This window comes from Pinus tabuliformis, chromosome 8, assembly GCF_031772625.1.
Source record: "Pinus tabuliformis cultivar Carrire ecotype Pingquan chromosome 8, CPIR1, whole genome shotgun sequence".
NCBI lineage: Eukaryota > Viridiplantae > Streptophyta > Pinopsida > Pinales > Pinaceae > Pinus > Pinus tabuliformis.
This window is the reverse complement of record NC_142294.1, coordinates 1,285,719,643-1,285,723,016: the sequence shown is the minus strand read 5'-3', so window position 1 is coordinate 1,285,723,016 and position 3,374 is coordinate 1,285,719,643. Positions and strand designations below refer to the sequence as shown.

The 3,374-nt window shown below is 39.5% G+C and overlaps 1 protein-coding gene across 1 annotated transcript; it reads left to right on the top strand.

Moving 5' to 3' along the window:
• Positions 1 to 1,324: 1,324 nt before the first annotated feature.
• Positions 1,325 to 2,365, top strand: LOC149240128 (uncharacterized). Its single transcript, XM_089370061.1, has one exon. It carries the CDS (start codon positions 1,325 to 1,327, stop codon positions 2,363 to 2,365), a length of 1,041 nt encoding a protein of 346 aa, XP_089226187.1.
• Positions 2,366 to 3,374: the final 1,009 nt, after the last annotated feature.

The window sequence follows — 3,374 nt, the reverse complement described above, 5'->3', positions numbered from 1 at the left end:
ATTTGATAGGATAAGCTGGCTCTATCTACGAATGCTTCTTACTCATGTGGGTTTCAACTATCCATTTGTCAGATGGATCATGGGATGTATAACAAATGTCAGCTTTGCAGTTTTGGTCAATGGAGCCGCCTCTTCCTTTTTCTCTAGCCAGAGAGGTCTCAGACAAGGGTGTCCATTATCTCCTCTTCTGTTTCTCCTTGTGGCTGAAGGACTTAGCAGGCTGATTCATAAAGCCAGAAGTGAGGACAAGGTAAAAGGTATAGAGGTAGCTATAAATCTCTACATCACTCATCTTCTTTTCGTTGATGATATATTGATCTTTACAAATGGTAATTACAGCGAATTAAAGGAGATAAAATGCATTTTTGATCTTTTTCTAAAAGCAACTGGAATGCAGATAAATTCTGTGAAATCACAAGTTTGTTTGGCAGATGTGGACAGAAGGGAAAGGAGCCTTCTGGCCGATCTTTTTCCTTTTCCTAGCCAATCTTTGGATGTTCCTTTCAAATATCTGGGCTTTTGGCTAAAACCAGTTGCTTACAGAAAAGCAGATTGGAACTGGCTTATAGCAAAAATTGAAGCTAGAATCTCACATTGGAGCTATAGATGGCTGTCCAGAGCTGGTAGGTTAACACTCATCAAATCGGTCTTGCTAGCCATCCCTGTTTACTGGGCTGCTCTAACTTGGATTCCTAAAGGTGTAATGGAGAAAATCAGAAGAATTTGTTGCAGATTTCTGTGGGCAGGCTCTAAGGATTTCTCCGGTTTACCGTGGGTGGCATGGGACAAAGTGGCCAGATCAAAAGAGTGGGGAGGTTGGGGGATTAAAAGACTTCCTGAGTTCAGCACTTCGTTAGCAGCAAAGTCTGGTTGGAGGCTTATAACTATAGAAAATCTATGGACAAGGGTGGTTAAAAGGAAGTATATCGATCCAACGCCCTTGGAAGATTGGATCCGGAGCCAGAACAAGAAGGCAAAAAACTCTTCTGTAATTTGGAAGGCCACGGTGGATGCTTTCTCAGTGATTGAGCAAGGGTTAGCATGGAAAGTGGGAGATGGCAGACAAATCAGGATCGGCAGAGACCCATGGGTCGGGTGCAATGAAGCTTATGCCTTATCGCTAGGGCTCCTTCGACATCTTGAGTCCAAAGATATCACCTCATTAAATCAGGTGGCAAGAGTTGGGCAGACAACTATTTGGGGACAGGCCTGGAAGGATGATGAATAGTTAGGGCTAAATGTTAGATGGAAGAATGAATGGACATGTTTCATCAAAGAACTAAAACGATCCAATGTTAGGATAAGGGAGGAACCTGACAGGTTAATGTGGGCTCACAGCAAAACGGGGGGATACTCTCCAAAAGAGGGATACTCTTTTCTATTGGGAAAGATAGGATGGGGAGTACCGGAATGGTGGTCCAAAGCATTATGGAAACTCAAAAGCCCAGCAAAATCTAAGCTATTTCTATGGTGTATTCTAAAAAGGAAGGCTCCAACATGGGAAATCCTACAATCTAGGTTTTTAGCTGGTCCAGGGCGTTGTCCTCTGTGCAAGTCTGATGAGGAAACTTTAAATCATCTTTTCACCACCTGTCCTTTCTCGAGGAAGATTTGGGAGGAGGTCACTGGTTTTCTCAAGGTTATTGCACAATGGGGAAATGAGCCGTTGGGCGATACCTGGAGGAAGTGGTGGCAAACTTATACGGAAGGGAATATGAGGAACTTGCCTATTATCTTCTGCTGGGGTGTGTGGCTAGCGAGAAATAAGAGTCTGTTCCAAGATCAAATTACACCGCCCTCTGTCATTGCCTCAAATATCACAGCCATCTATTCTGCTCTGCCTCCCCCTGAAGAAAAAAAAACCAGAACAAAACAAAATAACTTCATAATTCAGGAGGATATCCCTTGTGGTTTCTTTGACGGAGCCTCTCAAAACAATCGGGCCGGCGCAGGCATGAGCATGCATATCAATTCAGAACACATTCTAAAAGCCTCGGTTGGGCTGGGTTCAGGAACAAACAATTTTGCAGAACTCTCTTCTTTACGTCTCTTATTATGCTGGCTTCAACACAAAAACATCAACTCTATACAGTTATTTGGGGACTCTCTTAATGTTATAAATTGGATCAATGGTTCAGCTGCTTGCCAAAATCAAATTTTAATGACAATTGTTGAAGAGATTTTATATCTGAAGACTCTCTTTAATAGGTTTTCATTATGCCATATCTACAGGGAAAGGAATGAAGAAGCAGATCAGTTATCTAAGGCAGGTCTACAACAGGATCTGGACAGCTGGGCGATAGAAGAGATATACCAGGGGCAGTCTTTCAGATCAGACCAGCCTCCTTATGATCAGCAGCATTAATTTCAGTTTTTGATCCGCCCCATTTTTGACGGCTCTTATTTAGTTTTTCTCTATACACTGTTTTAATATATTGTATATATTTCTCCTTAGAAGTTTTCTTCTTTTCGGCTGACCGATCACAGCTTTCAGTCATCTCTTATCTTTTTTTTGAACATATACATTGCCGGTGGACACTTTTTTTGACTGTTATGGAGTTTTTTTCCATTATGGAGACTCCGGATAACATTAGTTTTATCGTTTTTATGGATTTTCATCCTCCTCTCGGGAGGAAGACTCTCTCAGGCTTCAAACAGCAAATAGCTCCCTGCGGGTTGAGCTGTGAATGTATCAATGAGCCCAGCGTGGCTTAAGAACCATTGGATCTAAACTTTTATTATCTAAATAAAAAGTTGCTTTTTTCCCCGGAAAAAAGGTAATGACTCTTTTGGCGAGATATTTCAATTATTTACTAAATATTATTATTTGATTGTATTATTTTGGTGTTTTTTACTAAAAATATCACGAAATACTTCCAAACATATCTTATGAACTAAAAAACATAATAAAATATGTCAATTATACATTAAAATCAAATTGACTTTTAATTTGACAATGTAAAGACTTCTTAACTCATCCTTTTATGAAGAAAACAATGGCACCTTGAATCTTTTGGAAGTGCATGGTCACTATTGCAACTTGGTTGTGGCAAACTTTATAACTTCAATAACATTATCGCTCATGGAATTTTTTTTGGGGTCAATTTGACACCCATGCAAATCAAGTCAACTTCATTTAAGTCTACCATACCTATAGGTATTGCACATAGTGAAATGTTTTTTCATTCTAAATAAATTCAGGTTCCCAAAAAATCCATAAATGAAGATCTCCACCATACCTATAGGTATTGCACATTTGAAGTCTTTTTTCATTCTAAATAAGTTTTGGTTCCCAAAAAATCTATAAATGAAGACCTCCATCCTCCATTAGAATAATATCAAGCATGTTAAAGTTATACTACAAAATTTATTTC

What these genes read in the sequence shown, in the direction of transcription:
- LOC149240128 (XM_089370061.1), top strand. Translation starts at nt 1,325, where the DNA reads ATGTGGGCTCACAGCAAAACGGGGGGATACTCTCCAAAAGAGGGATAC.